The sequence below is a fragment of the Psittacula echo genome (genome assembly GCF_963264785.1).
Source record: "Psittacula echo genome assembly, chromosome: 2".
In the NCBI taxonomy this organism is placed as follows: domain Eukaryota; kingdom Metazoa; phylum Chordata; class Aves; order Psittaciformes; family Psittacidae; genus Psittacula; species Psittacula echo.
The window spans coordinates 59,476,474-59,502,120 of NC_137737.1; the positions used below are offsets into that span (position 1 = coordinate 59,476,474).

Below are 25,647 nucleotides of genomic sequence, written 5' to 3' on the forward strand. Positions count from 1 at the left end.
TTCTGATTTATTTTTTTCCTTTCTCCATCTTGTTTTCCATCCTATTTTGGTAAATTATGGTTTTATGCAGAACAAGAATTTTACATCGTGTTCCACACGTAACCCTGTCTTTCTGTGGTCATTGCAGGTAGGCTGTAAAGTAGCGGTTACCTTCTTCCTTTACTTCCTGGCAACCAATTACTACTGGATTCTGGTGGAAGGGCTCTATCTCCACAGCCTCATCTTCATGGCATTTTTCTCAGAGAAGAAATATCTTTGGGGATTCACATTATTTGGCTGGGGTAAGTCATGGCTGCTCCTTACAGCTGATCTGTAAGAAGCTTGTTGGAGGTGTTTTTGAAGCAGATAGTACATATACATAAATATACGAGGGGAGAGAGGCAGGGTAAGCACCAGAGACACAATGTCTCTTGCAAGGACAGGTTAGCTCTCTTGTGAAACCATTATCGTTTCTAAATTGTCGTATTTAAACTGTGGCACTTCCGGGATTTCTGGAAGGATCAGCCCAAACTTGCAGTGACAGCACATCCTGCCATTCTTCCAGGGCACCAAATATCTGCATGTGATAGCTGATTTTAGTGCACCTTCTGAGTTATCCCCATCTCTGCCAAGTGCCTCCTGCTGAGAAACAGGCATTGGGCTGGAGGAGCAGAAAATTGCATGAGGCTGTGAGCATCTGCTCCCAGTGACAGACCTAAGCTCTGATTTCCTGCCTCATATCTCAGTTGCTTTAAAAAGCTCCTGAGGTTTCATGAGTGTTGGAACACCAGGAGAAACCTCCAATCTGTGGGGAAGACTTTTCTTTTTCCTTTTCTTTTAACCTGGGCATCTTTTCCCTGGAGTAAGGAAAAAGGAGAGGGATGTGGGTGCAGGGAGGGTGCTCATTAGCAGAATACTTTGTGGGCACACACATTTCAGACGAGAATGTGCTTTCTGTTCACTTCTGGCATTAGCCCTGGCTTGCAAGGAGTTATGAGGTGCTGGTAAGCTGAGGACAATATAACAACTGCCCACAGTTGTCTGAAGTGTGTGGACTATAAGGGAGAACAGGAAACATATTACAAAATCCTTGAGGATATAACTGAAAATAATGGGGTGTAGGCCTACAAAGGACTTAACAGCAGGAAAGAACTGTTCAGAGGTGTCTATGGTTATCTCCAAACTGTATGGCCCAGGACCACTACCACAGAAAAGACCAAAATGTACTTGGCCACATCCTGACTGCATTTTAGGGCAAGATTAATGTGCGCACCACACCATCCACATTCCAGAACATGATTTCTTCTGAAAGAAAACCGGTCTCTAACAGTGGAGTTCTGAGCAAGCCAGATAGTGCAGAACTGAGTTTATGGAGAATTGGAGGGTTTTGCTTTAGGAGAGCAAGCAAAAGATTCAGTAACACAGGGCAGTCTGGCCTGCAGGACTCTCTCCAGCTTTCCTCTTTCCAAAGTGTCATATGGGCAAGAAGGGGACGAGAAGCTCCTTGCTAACCTCATGTTCAGCTGGTGTATAGGTCAGAAACTGGTGGTGCTGTCATATGATAAAGATGGGAAGTGTAAATATGAGTCTCAAAGTGGACATCCATTTCTCAGGCAAAGTCTAGTCCGAACCAGCTGGTAGGTACCCGTAGAGTACTGAAGCACAGAAGGGTCACAGGGAGGCTCAGAGAGTGCAATGAAGGCTGAATAGATTGGGATTTAAAATCCCTATTTTCACAATTTCTGTAGAAATCCAGGAGTGTGAAGTATGTGGATGGTGGAAACCCCTTGCCACCTTGGGAGCTGAACTAGACAATCCTTCCAGGTCCCATCCGATACAAACCATTCTATGATTCTGTGTGTGATTCTGTGACTCTGTGAAGTATTTTGGAGACAGGGCATTTCTTACTGCAGCCACAGACAGCACTTTAGATGTCACCTCTTTTTTAATACAAATGAACAAAAAACAAATCCAGAAAAACCCCAAACTCATCCTTTTCCAAACCTTCAAGGTACATAAAATTTGCTTCTCAGAAAATGGCATTAAACTGTACAGAGCAGACATAAAAAAGCAATTCCCTAGAGTAAATTCTGGAAAAGAGGGAAACAGCTGGAAAATAATGCCATATGTTTAACAAGAAAAACCAACTTGATGCTGCTCGTAATGCAGCCAAAGGAAAACAGTTTAACAGGCATGGTTTTCTCTCATTAATTCTTCCAGCCACTGCCAGAGTATAATCATTTTATCAGAGTAACCACAAAGCTGAAGTCACACCTGTCACAACACCAATCGCCCATGTGCTTCCAAAAGTTTGAGGCTGCTCAGTTTAAATTCCTCTGGAATGAGAACATAGGATCCCTCTAGTTGCATTCAGTTTTGCTTTGTTTTGATTAGCATGATAATGTACACACACACCCGCACAGATGTATTGTTTTGATAGCTTTTGGGCACTTGAAAGGGCAACCCAATCCAAGACCCACTGGAGATAGTGGAAGAACTCCAGTTCCCTGCAGTGGGCACTGGATCCTGCCCATACCACAGAAATGAATAACAGGGAATCAGTGATAAATAATTATAACCTTCCACATAGGTACAGAAAAGACAAGTTTGCCCTAAAAGATCTTATTTTTTTTTGTTTGTTTGCTTGCATAACAATAAACAGTGGTGCATTTATCCTGCCTGGAAATTTCCAAGGTGGGAGGAAGGAGCAAAAATCACCCTACAACATCTTATTTCCAGACTACTGAAGAAACCAGAACATATAGTTACTCTTTGATGTCATACCCAAAGATTTCTGTTGAATCTTTTCCATCCACATCCTCACTGGCACAAGGGAGCATAGCTCCTTAAAAGTCTGCAGCACCCTTCTTGCAAGGGAGACACTGACGACAGAAAGGAACTTGTTCCTTGCCAGTACCCAGCAAAAATAAATAAATAATGGTATTATGGGAAACAATAAATTCCCCAGCAGACTTCAAGTTCCCTGCAGCTGTTTTATGAAGGAAGTCTAAGAAGCATGACCAATAGCTAGAAAACCCAAGCTGATTCCACTGGCATTTTTCCTTCACACCGTGTTAAATTCACTGCCACTGGCTGGACTGCACTGGCTTGCAGCTATGGTGCAAATGAGGATTGCAGGAAAAGACAGATATATCGATGTGGTACTGTTAGAGGTGCTCAGGTCCAAAAACCCCATGATGGTGAACCCTGAATGTTTATCTAAGCAGAAATCATCCTTGACTGAAAGCATTCATACCTAACAGGATAAGAGGCAAAAGAGAATATTACTAGCCCTATTTAATATTAAGAAACTATGACACAGGGAGGCAGAAAAAACACATGCATTGTTCATGAGAGAGGTTTTCAAATAGCAGGGAGCTGAGACCAGATTTCTGTAGACCTACATAAGGTGTTTATTCATAAGCTTTCTTCTAGTAGTCGCTTTGCAGCCACCTCCCTTACTCGCAGCTTTGACACATGCGTGAAAGCCACTTTCCCAACTGCTAGCAGACATGTACACAAGAAAAGCAACAAAGGAGAGCAAGGGGTTGGAATGGCCACCAGACTTTGCCCAGCTTGAGGTTTGCACATTTTCCAGCTGCTGGGGAGATACCTGACTTTATAGCACCTGCATTGTACACACTGTGTGTATTGACTGGAAATGCACAGCGCATACAATGTGGATTCTGTAGAAGTCACTCACAGCATCACCGCCCGGTGGGGTTCATCCTGCGTCACACCGGTCGTGCACGTGGGGTACATAAGTGCAAGGGGAAGGACACACATGCATCCATCCACACCTGCATCTGTCTGCTCACAGCCACCCAGGAGATCACAGGCTTTTTGGAGACTTGCTTTTCCTTCTCTGGTGAGGTGGCCAGATGCATTTAATCGCAAATTACTTTCCTGCTCACAGAGATGCATCCTCTCAGGTTTCTTGCTGTTTCCAGATATCCTTGGATGTCTAGCTTAGAGGATTTCAGTCCTGATTGGGGGTTAATGGTTCTCCCATCAATGAGTGCTATGAGTGCTCAGCAGGAGGGACTGTCAATCCTGGGGCATCAGAGACCAGAACTTTCAGATGGAGACACCAGAAAGTCAGTTGTCACCCTCTGAAAGTAAAAGACATGCCAGAGGCAAAGCTAAACCTTCTGAATCTTCATGTTGAAAGACTAGCTTACCACAGTGGGAGAATTAGATCTAGAAATTACCTGACAGGCCAAGCACAACATGATATGTTGGTGTAGAAAGAATCTAAACATGAGGCAGAGGAAAAGGAGGGAGAGGATTCATACCACTTTTTGTGAGTTGAAAAACATACCACTTTTTGTGAGTTGCAAAAGAAGAATGATGTTAAAGACACAGAAAGACAAGCATAGCAATAAAACCAATGCCAGGAATTCACTTGGTGTGTTTTGCAGAAAATATCAAGAATCCTTTTCCTAAGCCTGCCTGAATGAAATGAGGCAGCAGCACACAGGGATTTTTTTAGGAGTAAACCCACACATAGGGATTTTTTAGGAGTAATTATTTTCTTCTGTATTCTTTATTGTCTCTAGGAACCTTGAACACAGCACAGAATTAGTACGAATGGGGTCAGTATCTCTTCTGAAGTGCAGGACAGGCTAGAGAGGAACAAGCACACATCAAACACATCCAAATCTCTGAAACAGTCTTTCAAACTTAGAGCTTCACAATAGTGGGTAAACATCTACTGTCTTGCAGGCGGCAGCAGGCATGTCAGCCTCTCAACACAGCCAGTTTCTCAGTTGATATAAACTGGAATATCATCAATGATATCAGCACAGTTACATGCATTTAAGCCTTTGATAGCCAGTAGTCTGGAGCATGCACATATTTTTCATAGATAGGAGATTAACAGTGAGGAGGAAACAGACAGTGTTTGTTACAATAAATCATCACCCTCCCCAGGCCCTAGGCTTCAGCATGCTCATGGGTTCCCAGTGCAATAGGTTAAGTATTTTCTTTCCAATGCCAGCCATTGCAGGGGATTGTAGAGAAGGGTGCATTCCTTATAAATGTATCTTTGTAGGCAGCAGTGCTGCAGTGGTCCTGAGTGAGGCTCTGTGCTTAATTATTTATGCTTTCTTATATTACCATGGCATTTAAAGTTTGAACCAAGATAACGGCCCCGTTGTCCATGTGTGTATGAGACAGGCATCCCTGCTCCACACCCCAGGTCAGGAAAGCGCTCGTGGTCAGGAAAGCCTTTAAGCACCCTAATGAGACTTAAGTGCATGCTGAAAGTTAAGCGTGTGCTTATGCATGCCGAGCCCCAACGAGCTGAGACTGTGAACAGCATATTTACAGTCATCAGTGATAAATGTCGCCTTTATTTATTTTTTATTTTTTTTCTCACCTGAAAGGGGCTATTCTTCTTGAATTTGTGGAAGCTACTGTGGATTTGATCCTGCCTTGTAAGGGAAGCCAGTAGGGGACTCAGTTGTACAAATAAAGCAGAACTGGACCCTAAAAAAATAAATAGAAGGTTCCATTTGGTTATTGATGATTCTTCACCTTTTCACAGCGAAAAGATGAAGCCCAGTGTAACTGTGCTGAAATAAGGATGGTTCATTTGGGAGTGAACCTCTGACTAGAATATTCTGCAAGCATTACTCTAAATTCTAACATTTATCTGCTTCATGCAGCAAGTCTCTCACTCTTAACAAGCTTCTAATCCATCCAGCCCTGTGCTGGGAGAAACAGTCTGAGCGTGACTCCAGATACACCTTTCTTTGATGTCAGGGGAAGGGAACAAATACCTTGGGAAAGGTGTGCTGCATTAAACCCTTCTCTGCTTCAAATAGAATGAGTGGGCTAGAGCAGGTATCAGTTACCCAGGTTCAAGCACTGCAGGTTGTGTATCTATAAAGTAGCATTAGAGAAAGGCATGGAACATGATGATTTATCCTGTTAAGTCCATGACCATCCCAGGCGAGACCACACGGGTATCTCCCAAACATGAATCAGGAGATAGCTTAAGCCTGGACAGCTCCTGGGATTTTGGAAAACTGTTTCAAAAGCCAGGACAGTTCATTGGGGTGGACATGCCCAGACTATGACATTTGTCTTCCAGAAAATATTCCCTGCCACCGTTTGGTTTGTCATTTGGCCTACAGAAGAGACATGACACCAAGACCAGGCTTTCCTGGTCTAATTATGCTTAAATACTTAAAATTGCTTCTTCCACCTTCCTCTATCCCACTCCACCTGGACTTATGGTAATGGATCCCTCCAGTCCCCCTTCTCACCCTGTTTGACCTGTGTTTTTTTGCAGGACTCCCTGCTGTATTTGTTACAGCATGGGCCAGCGTGAGAGCCACTCTAGCCGACACAGAGTAAGTTGCATTGTTTTCTTCTCTCTCTTTTACGAGTTACGCTTTTGTGGGGCTTTTGGCAAAGCCAGAAGAGATTCCTACCACAAAGTTAACAAACTTCTGGGGGTAAGTGTGGCAGGAAAGGACAAAGTGGGTGCAACTTTCCCAGCTTTCCTTTCATTTTACAGGATGTGATAAATGTGAACACTTGCACCTGTTATGCCTGGGGCTAAAGGGCACTGCTTCACAGCCAGGCAGAGACAGGACAGGGATCTTTAAAATCCTGAATGAGTGGGAATGAAGTTGAGAGATAACAGGCTCAGCACAGTGTTGATGAGGTGAGGAAGCTGTAACTCCTCCTTGCAGGAGGTGTGGATGCCAGCATGTCCTTAGGTTTAAAAAGCATTTGTACAAATTCATGGAAGATAAATTTCTCTAGAAGTCTTACTCAGTAATGCTCTGGCTCAGGAAGCCATCCTGAACAGCAAATTGTTGGAAGAAAAATCTAGAAAAACATTGCTACCTGCTTAGGTCGAACTGCTGTTCCACCCTAAATATTAGCTTCCGGGTACTGTCAGAAAAAAGGTACAGATCTTCTGTAGTTCTTCTTTAGAATCTTTTTAGAATCTTTAGATCTTCTTTAGTTCTACACATGCACCCTCATGGCCTCATATTCTTACAGTGCTGAATGAAGGTTCCATAGCATCCAACCCTCAAATCTCCAAACAATCGCATTTTCTCCCCATGATGCACAGGCTTGACCACACAAAGGGTTTCACCAGCCCATGATCTGCCAGTGAAAGTGTGGGGTCCCCAGGTAGCTTTCCCTAGGAGGACACTGGTTTCCAAATGGGATATCAGCTCCGGGTTTGGAAGGATGGAGTAGCACAGCTACTGAGGTCTGACGCATCTGCACTGGCACAGGCTGATCCTCATCTTTCAGTCAGCCCTGGTGGTTTCTCTGCCCCTGCCTCTCACTTTCCTTGAATAGCTGCCTGGGCAGTATTTGGCCAGTGAAACGAAAACTGCAGCTGCCCTGTGGGGGCTGTCTGGCTCAGATAAAGAAAAGCCTGTGGCACTCCTCTCTCTGTGGTTGGAGAGAATTCAGAGTAATTAACACTGAGTGACCTTATTTAATAGCTGCTGGAAACTCCTGGGAGGAAATAGTGTTCAGCCCCTTCTTGGCAGACGGAATAGCCCAATATCCACACCACCAACAGTTTGCCCTTCCAGTCCTCACTTGGATAAGGGCTAAAGACAAAAAGTAGATAAAGGCTTTTGTGAGGCATGGCTGGGTCTCATTGCAAGAGCAGGGCTGAAGGAAGCCCAGGAACTGAACGTAGAACCACAATGTTGTCCTCACCACCGTGTCTTCAGACAGGACCCATGCAACATTGTGCAGATTTATTTCAAGGGGTAATATTTAGTCATTTCAGCCTGTTGTTTTCATGAAGACTGTAGTTTTTTACAGTAAGAAGGTGAAGAAGTGGAAAAGGGTGCGTTCCTGCCCAGAAGCAGGAACAAGTCTTTGTGGCTGTGAAAAGACCTGTTCCAGCATCCGGACAGCATGACTTTAAATGTGTCTAGTAGTGATTTCAGTTTTGTATATTATAACAGCAGGAGAAGGGCCTAATTTCAAAGCCATGACAACTGAAGGCAGGGATAGAGCTAAGTCCTTCCACCACATCAGGCTTTGGAGGAACCCATTCTTTCAGGGTGGATTTATCCAACAAGACGCTTGACTCTATTGCTGTTTCTAACCAATGGTTTCCTGATGGGATGTCAATCTTTTTTCAGGTGTTGGGACTTGAGTGCTGGCAATTTAAAATGGATTATTCAGGTGCCCATCCTGGCAGCTATCGTGGTGAGTACTGGGTGATTGCAAGGAGTGGAAGCAGTGCCTTTGGTTGATGCAGGGCCAGTGGGAAGAGTTGAGCCAGACTGCCCTACTCTAATCACCCTGTTAACGTAGCTCCTGCCTTAATACCATGGATTCTGTATATATCCAGTTTAAGGGATTTATATTTGACCTGCCTCTAAGTTTGATGGCTGCATACTGCAGAGGGCTTAAGAGCAACTTCAAGTTTTGCTTAGGGGAGAAGAATGACACAGGAGTAAGATGCTAAAATCATTAGTTAAACAAATATTCAAGTCAATATTCCCAACCCATGTGATATGGGGGGAACCCCTCAGGGCTTGTAACATGTTCTCAGCAGGCATCTCCAGTGGGAAGAACTGGAATTTGAGTTCTGTAACTAGACCAAACCTTTTCCCCAGTCATGCTTCAGTGTCATCAGATTGTCTCAGACAATCGTTCTGAACTGATAAAAGCTCAAAGGTGGGGATGGAAATTAAACCATCCCAGCTATGACTGGACATGATGATAATCACTGATGGAGGATTACTTCAGCCCCTGCCCAACAACCAGAGGGAACAGAAAGGATGTAACATTATCCAGTCACAGGACTGAGCTCTCACAAGCTGAAGAACTCATTATAAGATGCGATTATCTGCACAAAGGTAATTTGATGGGTAGTGTGTGCTTGCAAGAGCAGGGTACTAATTAGCTAGAGAATGTGCTTTCATAGTTTCCTTTAAATACCCTTTCTTCCCTCTCAATCTCTATGGTTCTCCATTACTCTATCTTCTGATTGTTACATGAGAGCATGCAGAAAAGCTTGTCCACTCCCACACATCCTAGGTCCTCTTTACATTCATCCATGAATCTCTCTACAGTCTTCAGAGGGTTTTGCATCAAGCTGTATATAATTCCTTACTACTCACAAATCAGGAAGCCTTAGAAGATGATCAGTGTGGGTGAGAGAAAAATCAGACCATCTGCATATAAACAGCAGGAAAGTTTCTGAGGTGAACATGCTCATACATGCGATTAGATGAGCTGCTTTGGAGTTGGGGGGCTTTTTGATTCATCAGAATTTCCTTTTGGTGGAAATTCTCCACCTGGCTCTAGCAACTAGTTCTGCACCTTGGAAGAAACAAATCACCAAGCCCACATTGTAGTCATTGGAAATGAAATAGTAGGATGGAGAACAAAGTTCAGATAGTTCAACTAGATGAATGCCAGCAACCCCATTGCATTTAATTTAAAGCCCAATTAGCAGAAAAGAAAGAGCTCAATTAAGGCTTGTCCTTGTAAAAACAATGTTTCTCCAAGAGGCTCTGCTGTGCTTATACCCTGGCTATTTGCAAATGCAGCTATTTATCATGAAAAATATTCTGTGGGTTGTTTCTGTTTAATTTCTGTGGGTTCATATTGTTCACTTGGCTGCCTTTTCAATTCCCACACTAGCTTGTCATATGTTGCTGGACTAGCTTCGGCATTTTCTGGATGTAGTGCAGAGAATTTGGAGGCTGAGGGGCTTAAAATCCATCCATTCTGCTGGTAGCTTTGATGTTATTCAGTAGTCTGGATTTCTTTTGAAACTTAGCACTTTTCAGGAAGTCAGAGGAGTTTCCCTCTTGACTGTGATACAGTTGGACATCTTCAATTTAGCCAACAAATGCAGAACAAAATCCCACTTTTGAGCTTCTGAAGCTAGAAAAACTCGTATGAGAAACAAAGTCTGCCCTTTTTTTTTCTTTTCTTTCCCTTCCCTTTCAGACTGGTTTCCAATGAAAATTAATTAAATGCCCCTGGCTGTATTCTCTGCCTGTTGGTCTGTCCATCTCTCCCTTATAGCTTTTGTGCCAATCAGTAAATTCCAACCAAATGTAACGAAGGCAGTGGGGTTGCATGGATGTTGAATTCCCACAAACCTCATGAAAACAGTTGAGTAGATATGACAGAAAAGTTCTACTAATGCGCCTTCAAGGGAATGGGTGTAGTACAACCTTACCTCCTTTTTAATACAGAGGAGAGCTGTTCAAAATGAACTTGCACCTCATTAAAGGAGAAGGAATCCAACCACAGAAGACAAAGCCATAGCAAACCAGGCCGTGTTCATTCAGTGGCTCAGGGAACTACTTGTTTTAATAGTGAGGATAATTAAACGTTGGAACGACTTAGCAATGGTTGTGGTAGGATCTCCGTCATGGAAACACTGAAACCCAGATCTGCTATAACTCAAACAAAAATTAATACAAGGAGGTCTTATGGACTGCATTTTGCAGGAGATCAGACTAGAAGTTCACGATGGTCCCTTCTGGCATAAAACTATGAGCCTGTGTGTGGCATGGTCAGTTGTTTCCTTGAAATGCCACTCTACTGGCATCTGAGAAGTCAAATGACTGCTGCAAGCCTCAAAAGAAACCCAGAGGCATCAGCATTAGCCCAGCAACATGGATCAGCCCATTGGACAGTTATACAATGGTTCTGTTTGTGGCCTTCCATAGTCCCAAAAACAGGTTAGTCTGGGGCACCAGCAGATGTAAACCCAGCCCTAGTGAAACCAGTCTCTGAAGAGCTCCAAAAAGCTGAGAATCCCTCAAACATCTCCTGATTTCCCCCCTCTGGTAAGTGCCAGTGTAGCCATAAAATGGTGCCATTGCCTTTTGCAGCACGGGTCACCATGAGCATGTTCCTGTAGGACTGGATTAGCTCAGTTGAGCAGCTGGCCACAAGATGGGCTCATAGAGATGGCTCCCTGAGTAGGAAGTAGGTATTATTTACTGTCCTTGTCTAGTCCATACTAAACACCCCTCCAGAGGAACACTTAGCAGTGTACATAGAACAGAAGTTTTACAGTTCTATTGCCTTTCTGCATTCTTGATCTGTCGTGTCTACTTAGGGCTACTCCATGTCTTTGTCATGGTGCAGTTTGCTTACTCTTCTTTCCTTTTGCACAATAAAATATGGAAAGGCATCTTACTAATGCTTCTTTTAGCCAGAGGGTATTTTATTCTCAGGTGGGCTGCAAGAGACAAATATAACCTTATTTCAGTCTGCTCCTTAGATCCCAAGCTAAGTTTGAGAGATTTACAAGGCTATGAAAATGACCCATATTACTGTATGGAGTTTTTAAAAGAGATGATGTGAAAAATATCGAGAGTTGTCCGTAGTCCACGCCTCAAAATATAAGCACTGCCTTATATACTGATATCATATCCAGTTATCAGGTGTCTGCCAGGCTAGCTAGCTCAGATGTAGGTGTATCCACGTGAGATGCCCACACCTTGTCAGAGACAGCTGTTCCCTTCTCTCTCTCAACCATTCAGGTTGAACACAGATTACTAGGTCCCATCAAACCCTTTGGGGTCTTTCCTGGGGGGCTCATCCCTTCCACAGGACAAGCTCCCCCAGAAGGAGCTTTACACACAGCATGATCAGGTCACTGCCACAGCCCCTTGACTCATCTTGGGGAAAGCATTAACTGAACAGCATTATCATTGACTGCATCTTTATTAACAGTTATCCTTTCTTTGTTGTGTTGTTTCTTTTTCCCATCTCTTCCAGGTAAATTTTATTCTTTTTATCAATATTATCAGAGTCCTAGCAACCAAGCTACGAGAGACGAATGCAGGGAGGTGTGACTCAAGACAACAGTACAGGTGAGTCACGTACCCTTTCCACTTTTGGGGAGATGTCAAAGTCTTTGTTTCACCCCTTGACTAGAGAAGGAACCTAGGGTGACTAGTTAATAGTGTTTACACTGTAGACACCTAAAATAAGGTGAAACAAATGCTGTCTTCCAAGTCTGGTAATGCAGAATGAATCAACAGCAGTTGAAACATCTCCTAAGCTTTTCAAATCCAACCTGGGGGACCTGCCATGTAGTTTAAAGAAATGAATTCAATTTCCAGCCAGTTTGGCCTTGAAACAAAAGTTCAAAAATAAAAACATTGCATTTGCTGTTGGAGTCCCTAAAACTTGTATCGGTTTATTTTTTTCATTTCTCTCGTGTACTTTGTAAAACTTGGTCTGTGTTAAATCTGCATTTCAGCGGATGTTTCAGTGTCTTTATCATAGAATCATAGAATAGTTAGGGTTGGAAAGGACCTTAAGATCATCTAGTTCCAGCCCCCCTGCCATGGGCAGGGACACCTCACACTAAACCATATCACCCAAGGCCTCATCCAACCTGGCCTTGAACACTGCCAAGGATGGAGCATTCACAACCTCCCTGGGCAACCCATTCCAGTGCCTCACCACCCTCTCAGTAAAGAATTTCTTCCTTATATCCAATCTAAACTTCCCCTGTTTAAGTTTGAACCCCTTACCCCTTGTCCTGTCACTACAGTCCCTGATGAATAGTCCATCCTCAGCATCCCTGTAGGCCCCCTTCAGATACTGGAAGGCTGCTGTGAGGTCTCCATGCAGCCTTCTCTTCTCCAGGCTGAACAGCCCCAACTTTCTCAGCCTGTCTCCATACGGGAGGTGCTCCAGTCCCCTGATCATCCTCATGGCCCTCCTCTGGACTTGTTCCAACAGTTCCATGTCCTTTTTATGTTGAGGACACCAGAACTGAAAGAAAAAAAGGATTCCTGACTCTTTGCTGGAAAACTGGCATCTCCCTCCTTGTTTTGTTTTCCTTTGTTCTGCCAGCTCTTCTCTCTTGATAATTTAGGATATTTGTAGCATGGTCAAAACTGAACAGAAAAAGCTGATTGTTGAGACACCTTGGCTGCTTGTTTGCTCCCAAGGCTTCTTGTAATCTCCTGAGCTTGACTGACCAGCATGACACATGCAAAGTCAGGGAGGAGGGGCAGAAAGATTTGGGCAGCAAACCATGAGCTCATTGCTACCATCTCACTCTCCAAACACAAGATGTTTCATTTGAAGCAGGAATGAGATTTGGCAGGAAAACACCTCTCTGTTTTGCTTTGCTGCCCTGTCAGGGCTCTGATTTATCTATTTGTTTATTTCCTCCTGGCTGAAGCTTGCTATTAATTATGGTTTGGATGCAGCCTTCTCGTTTTAATATGTTAATTCCCTCAGCGGTTTCCAGTTGCTGGACAGAGGAGTTACCAGGTCTTTCTGGTAATGATGTCCGCCCTTCTCAATCATGGCCTATACTTGATGACTTGCTGTAACTCTTGGCAGAATGTTTAATCCTTCAATTAATATCACTTCCAGGCAAGGCTGGTTCCCTCAGGAGCAAACGCAGCCAAGTACTCAGGGTTGCACTGTACCTCCCCCCAGTCCCCAGCGCAGGTCCTCTGCTGAGGTGAAGCTGCTTCTTTAAAAAGGGGCTTTCCAAGTGAGACGGCAGTCCAAAGCACCTCCTGAGAGGGTTCACCATGCTTATCCTGTAGTGCACCATCCTCTTCCCTTTGATGTCTAGAGGAATTCTGCTCCTAGATGCACTTCACTCTCCACCAGCCCTGCTGTTTGTACAGGAGGCACTAACCCAGGGTGAACCTTCGTGTCTTGCTTCAATAAACAGACTGAATCACAGAATCACAAAATCGTTGAGGTTGGAAGATACCTCTGGAGGTCTTGTAGCCAAAGCCTCCCTGCTCCAGCATTGTCAGTTACTGTAGGTTGTAGAGGACCATGTTCAGTTGTCATAAGCTGAAGCAGACCATCCTTTAGAGACAAACTGACTTGAGGGAAAACAGCTGAAAGAGGGTAAATTTAGACTGGGTATAAAGGAAGAAGTTCTTCCCTGTGAGGGTGGTGAGGCCCTGGCACAGGTTGCCCAGAGAAGCTGTGGCTGCCCCATCCCTGGCAGTGTTCAAGACCAGGTTGGATGGGGCTTGGAGCAACCTGGTCTAGTGGAAGGTGTCCCTGCCCATGGCAGGGGGTTGGAACTGGATGAGCTTTAAGGTCCCTTCCAACCCAAACCACTCCATGGTTCTATGATGACAAGGGGATTTAGTGCCAGTCAGAGGCTGCGCGCTGGAAGCAGCAGTGCAAATTTCTTTCCAGTCACCTTTCCACCCTGTAGCCATGATCCTGACCCAAAGACAGGGATAGTCTGAGGCTGAAAAAGACATCTCAGAGTCTTAATCTCCAGTATATATAGCATCACATGGGGGCATGTATGTGAAGAAGGTTAGACTAGCACATCAACGCATGCCTGAGGATGGACTGGGTTGTGTCACATGCTGTAAGAGAAGTAGCAGTTTGAAACTGCAGGGGGACACAGGGCCTGTGTAAATGTAAGATACCCAAACCTTGTCAAGAGGACATGTAAGCAGGTACGAAATTACATTCAACTTGTGCCCAAGGTACGAGGTGGACAAGTCTGGCTGGGAGGTTTGCTCCATCCACTAATTTCCTCTGTGTCTTTCTCTCTTCTTATTGCTATAGGAAGCTGCTGAAATCTACCCTCGTCCTTATGCCTCTGTTTGGCGTTCACTATATTGTTTTCATGGCTATGCCATACACAGATGTGTCAGGGATTCTTTGGCAAGTTCAAATGCACTATGAAATGCTGTTCAACTCTTTCCAGGTACTGTAACTGTTAAACTATGGGGAAGAACTGAAAGAATTTCAATGGGGTGGGGAGAGAAATGAAAGTGTAAGGTTGTCTTTGGAAGCAGGGCTGTTTTTACAATACACCAGATTTCATTCACAAGGTGATTTGACAGTATTTTAACATCAACTATGTTTTATATTTGCTAAACACAACATATAAAGGCTCAGTGTGTTCAACAAAAAAATGTTCCTGCTGAAAGATAACTTGCCCCACAGAATAAATCCCTTTAAATCCAGGTTAGATGTAAGCTGGTAGAGATCCACAGAGACATGTTGTTTCAAATTAGCTTCCATTTTGCTTGTCCCAAAGTTGCCTTTCAGTCCTGTGAATGGATTCCTCAGTTTTAGGTTTGAGCAAAAGGCAGGTTCAGTTACAGGACTGGTCCTATATAAGACACAGCAGCAAGAATATGTAACCCTCTACAAACAAAGCAGTGTTTGATTGTTACTGCACACTCTTCCCTGAGAGATTAACTTCTGGTTCATATGCTACTACCTATTGTCGTGGTTGACCAGTGTGGATGATGAAATGTGGACAGTGGGTCTGGCCAGGTGATGGTTTAGAGAAACTGCAAGAGAGATGGGAAGCAAGCTTATATTCATGTGCTTCCACAATCCCTGTTGGGTGTAGATAGGATGAAATAGTAGGTTACATCAACAAGACCTGGGTAAGCTATTGGCCAACAAAAAGATGTGGATGGTTTGCTCACTTCTGAATTCCTTTGCTGATTCCATTAAGCCCGTTCTGCGCCACACCCAGGCTACCCCACTTACAGCCAGAGCTGGAAAAGCCCCATCAGGACCACCTTCCACTCTAACATCCTGCAGCAGGATGAGCTACATGTAAAACACTAGAAATGTTTATCCAATAGTTTGTAAACATGCCCAATGAGGTAGATGCCACCAACTTCCCAGGCACCCATCAGCATCTTGGAACCTTTGCAATAGATCTGGGGGTGAAAATAGTCCCACGGCTAAACCGTGACCCAGAAGGCTTATATAGTCTTATCTAATTTGTCAATAGTCTGCAGGAAAATGTCTATGTTGATCTGTCTCTCATGTGCTACTGAACAATGCAAGGTTTCTTACACACATTATATACTGCATACTATGAATGTCATTGATTTCAGAGGAACACAGGGATGCTGGGCAGTGTCATCAGAAAAGAAATACTCACATGCAGCAAGATTAACATTAGTATGTTGTTTCTTCTTCCTTCTAGGGATTTTTTGTTGCCATCATATACTGTTTTTGCAATGGAGAGGTATGTCACCAGCTTCTTAATTATTTCTCTCCTTTGTTACATTAGTTTCACACACATATGGTAAAGCAGATGCACATCAGCATATCCTCACTTATTCTAGAGACACAACCCTGTTTTGTACTCAGTGAAAGATCTGCCAGTGTACATAGAAATTTCCTATCCTTGGTTTTGACATATAAGACATCCAGGTCAATATGTCACCAATAAATAACCTACTGGAAGTAGCTAATGGAGGGTAAAAAATGTGTTTTTTCTTTTCCTGGCATAAGTGCTGTTTAGTGTTGCTTAATTTGAGATCTGTGGCAGAAAGAAAAGTGGATCAATAGAGTAGCTGCCTAACCAGCAAGCTCTTTTGATTGCCCAGGCTTTTCTGACCTTTTTTCTATTTCCAAAGTAATAATGCTTTAATGTCTTTTTTTTTTTTTTTTTTTTTCACTAATTCCCTCTGTTCCTGCTAACTAAGAAACTAGATGGTCAGTGGCTATACACTGAGAAAGAAAAGAATGTGGCCCAGCATAAGACTGGTCCAGCGTAAGGCTGGCTTGGCCTAAGCTTATGGATTTTAAGGCTAAATGCAACTACAAATACGCTGCTTAAGTTTTACAGCATAAAACCGAGATAAAATACATACCATAAGGGGAGCTGATCATGTCGCTTAACCCTAGGAGAGGGTTAACACATATTTCAGTTAGATGTTTTCAGCTATTCAAGCTTTCCAATGTCAAATATTTCATTTGGAATGGGCAGATTTAATGTGAATTTAGTGTTCCTTCCAATTTCACTCCCCAGAACGTTTCTCACCCATGCTGTGGATACTACCTCCTTCTGCCTCCCTCTGCTCCTACTTACGCTTTTTTTCCCCCCTTTGCCTCTCAGGTCCAAGCAGAAATAAAGAAGTCATGGAGCAGGTGGACATTAGCACTTGACTTTAAAAGGAAAGCACGAAGTGGGAGCACAACCTATAGTTATGGACCAATGGTTTCCCACACCAGCATCACAAATGTAGCCACAAGAGGAGCACTTGCCCTCCATCTCAATACAAGACTTATACCAGGGACCCTCAATGGACACCGGAATTTGCCAGGTTATGTAAAAAATGGCTCCATTTCTGAAAACTCCATGCCTTCTTCAGGACCAGAGCAGTACAACAAAGATGAGGAGTACCTGAATGGCTCTGGCCTTTACGATGGAGACAGACCTACAGTACTTGTTGAAGAAGAAAGAGAGACAGTGATGTAAAGAGAGAAAGAGACAAAAGAAGCAAAAGGATGAAAAAGGTTCCTGGAGAGCATTTAGTGGGCAAAAAAGTATCAGGCCACGCATTGGATGCCAAGGGTTTCCATACAGTTTCTCTGTTCTGTGGAACGAGAAGTTAAGTTATATGGGAAAAAAAATGTGAGCCACCAATGTGGCCAGCTGTCGATCACATACATATTCTCAAGTGATCTAAGTCTCCGTGGTGTTAACAGAAGCAGGGCTATCTAGATCCACAACCTTGCTACTGTTGAACAACCGAGATGCTGGGAGTTCATGAAGGAGGGCTGCATAGCAGCAATGTGGTCCTTGGACCTCTTGGAGAGTGTGGGCAGCCGAGGAGGACAGGACTCTCACCCAGTAAAACAAGAGTCTTGCAGGGATTGTACAGTGCCATCTTCTTGTGAGGGTACAAGCCACCCTGAGCATCAGTGTCTTCAGTTTGGTTTGCTGTTTCCCTATGAAGTTTGCCTGGTAACACACACAACACTGATCAAGACCCATTGCGGGGTCATAGCTGCCCACTCTTTCAGATAAGCACTCAATGCAGACAGCTCAGTACCACTGGTCGCATGTTCTTCCCTTCAGCAGTCTCACTCCTTGTCAAAATGCTCCTCTGGGGTGAGCAGGCTTAACAGCTCATGGTTGCTGAATGCAGGCAGACAACTTTGTTCTCCTTTCCCTGACCTGAGTTCCAGTAGCAAGCCAGAAACCAGTGCAGTTTCAGGATGGAAAATGTGCTTGTCAGAATGTGTGACATTTTTGTTCTTCCAGATGCAGCAGAGAGAGGGGCCCACCAAGTGTGTTGAGGCAGGGTGGGGAATTGGCAGATCTTGGGTATATGTGCCTATGTGTGTGTGGCTAAAATCAGTTCAGAGAGTAGCTAGCTCAGCCCTCCCTTTTTGTGGGTGCTCACGGAAACAGGCTTCAGTCAGTTTTTAAACCTCTAAATTGCTTCTTGTTCCACCCTCTGAATTTCCTGTTTCTTACTAGCCAAAACCCTCATTAAGAGAAAGACTCCATCAACAGTCTGCCTGTATCACCCAGCAGCAGAAGCTGCTGGATACAGACAGACAAACCTAAGCTCATGAGATCCAAAGGCAATATTTGCTGGATAAAAGCACAGGAATTGCTCATGGATGGTTACCTTTGAACATCTTCTGAACTTTCCTATTCTTTGCGTTTTGATCACGCACACATATATGTGCACCAGGTCAGAGTCTTAGCTGTTGTTAACAAGTCTAACTTCAACCAGATGAGAAAATGCTATTGCTCAGATGGGGAAATGTTATTGCAGTTACCTCTGAAAGGTAACTGCACAAGGAAATGCCTTCTTCTTACAGGAGACAAAGGCCAGGAAGATTTTGTCACCATGCAGTTTCCCTTGCTGGTGATTTTTGCAGGGTGTACCAAAAGGTTGCTCTCTGATATACATCATCTTTAACAGCAATGAAGAGGTACAGTCCTTCTTGGCAACCCATGTGTTGTGTTGGGGCTGCCACACCAGCAGATCATCTAGCGAAGGGTCTCTGACATTTTCCAAGCATGAGACAAGATTGCCCAGAAGTGGGAAATCAGAACAGTGACCAAACTTCCTGTTGCAGTACGCGCTTCCCCAAAGGAAGGACTCTTGCTGAGCCAGCCTGGATCCTCAATTCAGCCCCTGTCATAACACCACTATTCGCTTGCTCCAGTCTAAGAGTCAGCTCCTCATGGTGCTTTTTCATTTTTTTATTATTTCTTTTTTTCCTCTTGGCAGGTTTCTAGTAACTGAAATATTTCAGCTGCACCTGACTGTTACTCAAATGGAATAGGAAAGAGGTATTGGGCAAGTTTGCAGAAATCCTCTGGGACATAGGTGGGGCCAATGGGATAATCTACCTTCTATCCTGATGCCTTAGATACTGCTGCTGAGTCACATCAACCAGAAATTCTGAGATACATCCAGTCAATGCAATCAGCTGGTCTTCTGAGAGGAAATTACTAACTTCCCCAAAATTCTGAAGGAGATCAGGAAAAGCAGTGGGACCTTGACTCTGTATCCCACATCTTTAAACAACCTCTCAGGTTAGGGCCTGATCCAAATCCCAGTAAAGTCAAGGAGAAAACCTCTTCCCTTCAATATCTCTGAGTTTTGGATTCAGACGTGGTAGGGTATGTGGTGGATGAGAGGCAGTCCTCTGTCAGACACTGAAACTCTAGCTACAGACATACATGAGCAGGTCTTTATGAGCCAGTATTTATCTGTGACATTCTATTCCTCTTTGTGTCATTAAAGTAAGTGAAATATCATCAAAAACATTTTACACCAAATGGCAGCTATTTAAATGTAAGGTTTTCAAAGAGTAATCTTTCATGCTCAATAATTATTGTTGTTGTTGTTGTTATTCCTATAACAATACTAGCAATAGTATTACAGAGAAGTTAAGTAATATTGCAAGAGAAGTCAACTCTAGTGAAAGTGTGGCATGAGGATCTAACCAGCTCTGCAGAAATCTGGGTCAGCCCAGCTATGCTCACTGCTTGTCTTTTACCCACAGATGCTGGTATAGCTTCTGGAGGCAATCAGAGGGGGCAGAAGTTATTAATGGTTGGCTGCCAGAGTGTGTACAGCTGCGTTATTTAGCATCCCATGTGGCTCAACCACCAATGAGAGAGAAGAACATTGAATATGCTGGCTGTGGCTTTCCGGCTTTCCAGCTTTCCAGAAGTACATTGTGCTTAAATCCTGCCAAGTAGATGCAATGACCCTCCAGATTTTTTTCACTCAAAGAGATTTCTTAGTATCATTTCATTGCTGGAACAAAGGAAAACAAAAAAAAAAACCCAACCAAAACACCCCACCAGTGACTCACTCTTTGCTTGTATTTGTTGTTTAGAATTCAATATTAATAACATGTTTAGCAATTACTTAGCAAAGTTCAGTGAATTAGCAAAAGCCATAAAATTATTTATTAACAAATACAACACCCCTCTTAGAATGCAGCCCTCACTGAAATGCATTTGTCACTCGTTTAGAATAAATGTCTGAGAAATGTTGTTAAGTGGAGATAAAAGTTACATGCACAAGGGATGTACAGGGGAAGAAATATTTTCTTAATCCTTTCAGTTACAAATCATGCATACTAGATTTTTATTTTTTTTTCCTGGGTGTTCATGTGCATGAGCAATATGCATGTAAAAATTCGGAAAATGCGGATAGCAAAACAGGGGAGTAACTGTCATTAAGGCACAGCAGACTGTATGTTTGTCAAAGTCTGTTCCTGTCATTCCTGGGCTGATACCAAACTGTTGATCGAATATATAGTCATGATCTATTATCTAGATATTCAAGGACATCCTTCACTGGTTTTAGTGAGGAAGGGGTTAGACCTGTGATGTCTAAAACCAGAGAAGAAACCACAGTTTGCCCTGGAAGGGCAAACAGAATGATCCTGCTGGCATTTATCCAAAGCTTCTAGATTCAGAGTGGGCTCCCCTTCGCTTCCTCCATCACCAGGAGATGCGGGCATTTCTCAAGGACAGTTTATGGCCATCCAAAGTTCTGAGTCCACCTGGGGTGACAGTTCCTTTCCTGTCTGATTTACTAATGCAAACATACCCCAAAAGCCACAGAAAGCAAAAACATGGTGAGGTGAGGGTGCATTTGTCTGTGATTCATCAACGGACCACTGCAAACGTTCAGGCAGGACAGGGTTTGTGACCTACATCCTGGTTGAGATTCAACATGGGATTGTGGAGCAGAGAGAGCATATTGCTTTGGAGTCAGTGTACAACAAACACATAGGCAGAGAGACTTTCTCAATTTCACTTCAAGGAGGTCCATAGGAGCTGGTTGCCTGTATTCTTCTAGTTTTCCCTTCTCCATGGTGTCAGATTTGTGGCCTTTTTCTTCCCATCTTGTAAAGCAGCTGGCAATGCTCAGGAGTCCTTAGATCCCCCCACTTCCCTTAGCCTGCTGGGCTGGTACAGGCCAAGCTGTGTACTGCAATATCCCAGCTGACTGGCTCACACAGGGAGGAATCTCCTTGCCCAGTAACTCCAGTGCCACAGAGTTGTTGGGCTTGGGCAGGGGAATCTCCACCCCTGGAAGGTTCTTCTCATCCTACCAGCCCAGCACCTCTTCTATTCTCATCGACAGCAGCACAGTCTATTTTCCTTTGTGAATCCTTCTTAGTTGATCTACCTCCTCTCTGGATGGACACAGAGCTGTTAAATGTTCCTCAGCCTTGTGTTTCTTAAGGATTACTTTTGGCAACAACCTTCTCATTTCTGCTTTGCCTGGATATGTGCAGACAAATGTTTTTACACCTTCTATATACTGCTTGGTCTAGGTTCAGATGAGATCATGTCTTGTCCTTTTCCTCACCATTCCTCGACTCTTCTTCTCGTCTGATACATATTAAAGCCAAATTAGTTCACAAAGATCTCCTGAAATTGAATTCTTCAGCCAGGGATTGGCTTTGTGTATCTGTTTATGAGCAACTGGCTGCAGGTCATAAAACATCCACAGTGCTGGTAAAAATTTACCATTTTTTAAACCATAAAAATATATTCAGAGGAAAGTTTTTATGGGGTGGTTTTTTGGTTGTTGTGGGGTTTTTTTGTTGTGGTTTTTTTTTTTTTTTTACAAACTCAATGGCTGGCTTAGAAGTTTTTATATTTCAGGTTTTGATGTTTCAAAAAGTGAAGAAACTTCATTTATAGGTTGGGTTCTCTTGCTTTTTCACTGGCTGATTTTTCTACACACCTAGAAAGCTTCAGGCATAATTACTGATGATGAGGAGAGTGATCAGTATATCTCTTAACTCAACTGAATCTCTCACTATGGTCAATGACTTTCATCTGAGATAGGACTGCATGAAATAAGAGAAAGCACTTTAAGAGTTGACCTTTAAGGGAGAGTTTGTATGAACCTGTGAAGTCTTTCAATGTGCTACCTTGCTTCTTATTTAGTGTATGTGCTTTTTAATATGTGTTGGTGCTCATGAGTTTGCTAAAATCCTATCTGTGCCTTGTTACGGAAAGTTATGCAGCAGTAATATGGTTCACATCCTCTCTTTCTGGCCTTATCTGAATTTTATGCCGTTTTAGCTGTAACAGGAAGCAAAAGGATAAAAAAATCTGGGGCAGTATTTTCCAGACTTGGGGGGTAATGCTCTTCAACTGTTCATCCTATGCCACAAATAGGCATTGCACTGATGTTTGCAAGATGCTCAGCAGGTGAGGAAGCTTTGTTTTATGACCATAGGCAGGTTAATGTAGATCTTCACCATGCCACTGCCCTGCTGACAGCACCTGCTAGGGAAGAGACCATGTTGCACCCTCAGGCAGGTCTCAGAAAATTTACATTTTTCAATGAGCTTCATGCTGGAGCAGAGTTGCTGTTTGATTTTTTGTTATTTTTACTGCTATTGCTGATGGGCTGCCACATTCTGCAGAGTAAACAGAGGATATGTATCATATCCCTGGCCAGCTACAGAGCTTTCCAAGTATCCAGTGTGATTCTCCAGACAGAGTAGATTTCATATCCCATTCCTCTAGGGTGTCTTGAAATGAGAAAAATATTAAATTGTAAAGAAAATGAGTTTGTGAAAGACCCTATAAATAAATTTCCATCATGATTGGCCATGGCTGTCTGGATTTACCTGGAAAACATTATAATTCACAAAATGTATGAGAAAAATAAAGAGCACGTCCCTCCCTGCAGACATTCACTGGGAGGTGATTCTCCTGGTTTTGCCTATGGAAGTGAAAGGTTGAACCTGCCAGACAGCAAATAATGTTGACCCATAGGAACATTTTGTTTTGAGGCAGCAAATCCTGCCATCTCTATAAAAAATAGTTTTTATATGGGGCTTCTCCTGTTCCACCCAAACTATTTTTGTGGCCTCTCATAAAATCAAAACTCAAGCTTAGCTCTTAGATAATGGTGGGAGAGCAAAAGAATGCAGAGATGAGTTGTTGTAAAGACACATAAATAACTGAACAACATGAAAACAGAATTCCACCACTTTGATTTAAAAAAAAAAAAAAAAAAAAAAAAAAAAAAGAAAAAAAATAGCCTGGGAAATCCAGATTGATTTTGCTTTCATTCATGAAGAACAAAAAATGCGAGTTGGCATTTCTTGTGTTGCTTCGGGGTTTTTTTCACTCAGTAGTGCTCAGCTGGCCAGAAAGCTTGAAGAAATCTGGCCAGAAATCTGTTCTTAGCGTTTGCGTGTCCTGTTTGACCTCTCTGTAGGAAATCTTCCACAGGCCATGGTGAATGAATTGGCATAGAGAGACATGCATGGACATGAGACTCAGAACTCACCTTTGCCTATGACCACCTACTGGTCATTTAAAGCTCAGAGACATCAAGCAACCTTATGCTGAGGTAGAAATATTGCTCACCCACTTAATTTAGTGTTTAAATTAATTTAATGGTTAACTTTGCTGTCTATACATAAGCTTTGTAATAGGCAAAGGTGCTTTTTTACTTAGCATTAAAAGGCATCTTCACTGGCTGCTCTTTGGTCCGTAGAAGGTTTTGAATATTTAAGAGCAGGTATATTCTACAGAGAATCAGCAGTTGAAGCTAGGACTGAGATGTCACCTTTTAGCAATGCTAGCGGGCTCCCGTGAACCTACTTCAACTGTAGCACTGGGCTTATGGTGGACCATGAACCATTTTAGATCTTTGAGGCTGCTTTTCCCCACAGAAAGGGCACAAAAAGGACATCAGCAGGGTGGATACACCTACCCTCTATATAGATCCCAAATTCAGATTGGTTAGAATTCTTCTCCACACTTAACTTCTTTTTTCCAAACTGGCTCTACAAAACAACCCCCAAAAACTTATTTAAAGAATTCAGTTAAGCATTTTGTTTTCAATTTTAACTGGATGCAAATTCAGAGGTTTTTTATGGCTAGAAGCCAATCTCAACTCTCAGTTTCAAAACTAACTCAGAGCATCATGATGGAAACGTGATTTGCTGAGATCAGCTGCACCAGTGCTCTGGTCTCATCATACCCATCACACCAGGTTCAGAGCACAGATACTCAGGGTGGAAGGTCACCCTGCCGAAACAGCCTCTTTTTGGTTAATTTATATGAAAAGGGCACAGAGCAAAAAAAAGACTTGCTGTCTTTAAGCCACTCTTAAGAAGGATTATAAACAATAAAATAGTAATTCTGAATTATCATTTGATTATTTCATCAGGTTCTGTTGAGTGCTCTGATGGGATCTGTTCAGTGTCTGGCTTTCTGGCTTCTCCCAAGTAGACAGTTCTCTGTGATGGACAGAATAGCTATAATAAGTGGACAGAGTCATTCAAAGCTGGTCTCTAGGGCGGGATAGTTAGAAACAGACCTGATGTTTATTTTATTTCATTGGCAGAAGGCAGGAGATACTCTACTGAAGTTAATCGAGTTAACTCAGTCCAATGCCAAGGCAAAACAGATCTGAATCTAGACCACAGTTCAAGAATCATGTACAATTTGCATAATGGAATTAAAATAAAGCTTCCAACTCTAGCTACAGAAATACTCTGCTGAGAATTAGAGACCAGGCTTGCTGTTTAGGATTAAATAAAAGGACACCCAAGGCATCTGCTGTCACATAGAACAATCGTGGTTTATCTGTTCCTGTCCAGATCAGCCTGTTCACCCCCCTGCCATACACTGTGGTTATTTAGCCACGCTCAGCTGTTTTAATTGTCAGGGAATTTTCTTAGCCCCCTTTTTCTTTTTTCTTTTCTTTTCTTTTCTTTTCTTTTTCCTTTTCTTCTCTTTTCTTTTCTTTTCTTTTTTCTTTTCTTTCCTCTTTTCTTTCTTCTCTTTTTCTTTTTTTCTTTTCTTCTCTTTTCCTTTCTTTTCTTTCTTTTCTCTCTTTTCTCTTCTCTTTTCTTTTCTTTTTTCTTTCCTCTTCTCCTTTCCTTTCCTTTCCTTTCCTTTCCTTTTCTATCCTACTTGTGTGTGAACTCAGATCCTCCAACTTTCATGCCGTATTCCAAGTTTAAACTAGCTCTGCAGTACAAAAAGTTCAAGATAATATCATCATTTTGCCAGAACTTGGGAGGCAAGTGGGAAAAAGAATGTCACATGGGAGCATTAAAAGAAATATTAAATAAGGTTCCTCTGAAACCTTTCCCACAGACCAGGGAAAGGTTTGCTAACCTTCAACTGAACTTGCTCATGTTTTGCTCATAGAAGATCTCAAGCCATTCAGTATGACCTGCAAAGCTCACAAAATGCTTTTCCACTGTCTTCAGAGGGCTTGTGGTTAAGAGGTGGTACACTGTTGTTAAATATTGTTGTTTAATTTAAGGTTAATGTTCTGATTTCCTCATGTGGTTTCTGCATCCTTCTCTAGGTTGGTCCATTCGTGCTGCTGCTTCAGGGCACACCTGCAGAACTGTCCCTTGAACTCCCTTTGCATATGTGGCATG

General features: G+C 42.9%; 1 protein-coding gene across 1 annotated transcript in view; it reads left to right on the plus strand.

The window, feature by feature from the left end:
* Positions 1-17,200, plus strand: part of PTH1R (parathyroid hormone 1 receptor) — a gene marked incomplete at its 3' end in the record, with an annotated part of 112,063 nt that extends 94,863 nt beyond the window's left edge. Inside the window, exons 7-13 of the mRNA XM_080639528.1 lie at positions 128-281; positions 6,278-6,338; positions 8,115-8,181; positions 11,731-11,825; positions 14,530-14,671; positions 15,920-15,961; positions 16,838-17,200. Of these exons, the coding sequence (XP_080495654.1) occupies positions 128-281; positions 6,278-6,338; positions 8,115-8,181; positions 11,731-11,825; positions 14,530-14,671; positions 15,920-15,961; positions 16,838-17,200 (924 nt within the window). The remainder of the gene's footprint in view (positions 1-127; positions 282-6,277; positions 6,339-8,114; positions 8,182-11,730; positions 11,826-14,529; positions 14,672-15,919; positions 15,962-16,837) is intronic.
* Positions 17,201-25,647: the final 8,447 nt, after the last annotated feature.